General features: G+C 35.3%; 1 protein-coding gene across 8 annotated transcripts in view; it reads right to left on the reverse strand.

Moving 5' to 3' along the window:
* The window catches only part of ASPH (aspartate beta-hydroxylase), a 151,104-nt gene that overhangs the window by 57,309 nt on the left and 91,625 nt on the right, over positions 1-2,170 (reverse strand). For all 8 annotated transcript variants that reach the window (XR_006679740.1, XM_045286544.1, XM_045286479.1 and 5 more), the window contains one exon: positions 1,299-1,340. Coding sequence is in view for 7 of the 8 variants with exons in the window: in XM_045286544.1 (XP_045142479.1) it covers positions 1,299-1,340 (42 nt within the window). In the remaining variant the exon portion in view is untranslated. The remainder of the gene's footprint in view (positions 1-1,298; positions 1,341-2,170) is intronic.

The following is a 2,170-nucleotide window of genomic DNA, read 5'->3' on the forward strand; positions in this document are numbered from 1 at the left end:
ATGAGGCTACTTACTAAAGAAAGCAGAATGTCAAGAGAGGAGTTGGTCTCTATAAGCCATAGAAATGGACAGACTGTCTCAGAATTTATGTATGTAAGTAAGCAGTTGATTTATGTAAAATAATGTACTTTGAGTTTTCTATTACATGGAACAAATTTAAATTTAGTAAAATTCGGTGAGTTTTAGTTTTGGTTTGAATCCAGAATATAATCAACCTTGGGTGGTTTAGTAGTTGATAAGAAAATTAAGTTTTAATAAAGACGAGTTCATTTTTCCTGACCTGTATAGGACCAGAAAACAAAAATAAAGGACAAAAAGAATTTCATTTTCTCCTTTCTGTTTCACTTTGGGTTTGTAGCTAAGTGAGACTTGGCTGCAATTAACCCTCAAGGGCTGCCTTGGGTTGCTACAACAGCCTGTAGGTTACTTTTTTTAAGTTCTGGTTTAGCAAAATTAAAAATTCCACACTGATGTTAAAGCCACCACCCCACCAACCCTAAAAAAAAGAAAGACAGATAAAGTCCACAAATGCCTAATCTATTTATATTGTTTTTCCTAACCAAAGCAACTTGAATTCCAGCGATTTGGATAATAATGATTATAGCAGATCATATTTAACATTTACAGATATTTTCATTTTACTATCATGCTGTGAAAGATACCCTAGGGCACATGAAGTAGTATTATCCTCATTTCTGGATGAAACAGCTGGTTGAAGTATTTTTAAATAATCTTTCCCTGGTTATTTCTGTGTTCCCAACAGATATAGTGTTACAGCATGCATACTGAGGTCAGACACATTAAGTCCCAGTGGTGACCACACCATCTCTGGTTTCTTTAGGAGTAGTAACAGAAGAGCTCCTTATCCCAGTCTGCTTTATCCTCCAAATGTTGGGCTTCTTGCAGAATTCAGTCCTCGGGTTTCTATCGGGTCCCAGTTCTATACTTATAGTTGAAATTTATAGAACCTTTGGTGGCTATTTGTATTAATCCTCATTTTTTGAAATAAGGGTGTCCATTCAACAAATATTTGCTGAGTACCTACTATGTGTCAGGTAGAGTTTAGGCATGGGAGAATGCAATAATGAACAAAACTGAAAAAAAACTGTGCCTTTATAGAACCATGATCCAATGGGAGATTGAGCCAAATAATCTCCAAACACTCAGCTATTAATGTTTCCTGCATAGAATATTGATGTTTACTTTTAAAATCATTGAAATAACAACCCCATAGAAAATTTTACTAGGAATATAAGGTAAAACCATTATGCTAAATGCAGTTTATTTGCTAATCTCACCTTTTTCCTTTTGGTCTGGATCATTTGTCTTTTTATTTGCTTCTGAAATAAAAGATAAAACAAAATTAGTATGTGCAAGTCAGTATTTAATACTCAAGACATAAAATGATATTCCTCTCCACAAAGTTTGAGTCCACATAATTAAATTTTAGCTAATTGATTTATAAAAGTCACCAAACATTGACGACCTATCAAGTAAGAAAAGAGTAGAGAGTACATGATAATTGGGTTTTGTGTAAACTCAACTCTCCCAGGATTCTCAATAGTTTAGTAGTCAGGGCCTGATAATCGCCTATGATTCTACCTAAGAATGTAATTGAATCCATGATGGAGAGCAAAATAGTTGTAAGATTAGGGTATACAATTAAGAAAATAGTAGGTTGTTTGCTCTTACAAAGATTTACAGTCCTGAAAATGCTGAAGAACCCCTATTTTGTTTTATAGGGACACTGTGAGTCACAATTGACTCTGACTGTGGGTTTGGTTTGGGAATTTTAAAATCCTAAGACTATTTTAAAAAAGGTCACCCTGTACTTAATGGAATGCGGCACGCCATGTTCCCTGGAACACCAGTTTTGCAATTTAAGGACTCACTACACATCGGTAGCTCCTGTGGGTGTACAGCCCTTAGGTCACTTGCCAAGGAGCCTGAGATCAAATCTTTAGCCTTTCCTAAGTCAACCACATTTTCTATCTCTACCACAAGTAGGGCAGTGAAACCCAACCAGAAGACTGACCAGTCAAAGAACATTTACCCCTACATGGAAAATAACAGCATAGCTTCGCCATTATTTATATCTCCGTATAAATTTGTGCTTATAATTAGGTCTAGCTTAATATAGATAACTATTGTCACAGTTAGCAGTCTTTGA

The sequence above is a fragment of the Echinops telfairi genome, unplaced genomic scaffold, assembly GCF_000313985.2.
Source record: "Echinops telfairi isolate 266 unplaced genomic scaffold, ASM31398v2 ScPeMD7_1;HRSCAF=3_0, whole genome shotgun sequence".
NCBI lineage: Eukaryota > Metazoa > Chordata > Mammalia > Afrosoricida > Tenrecidae > Echinops > Echinops telfairi.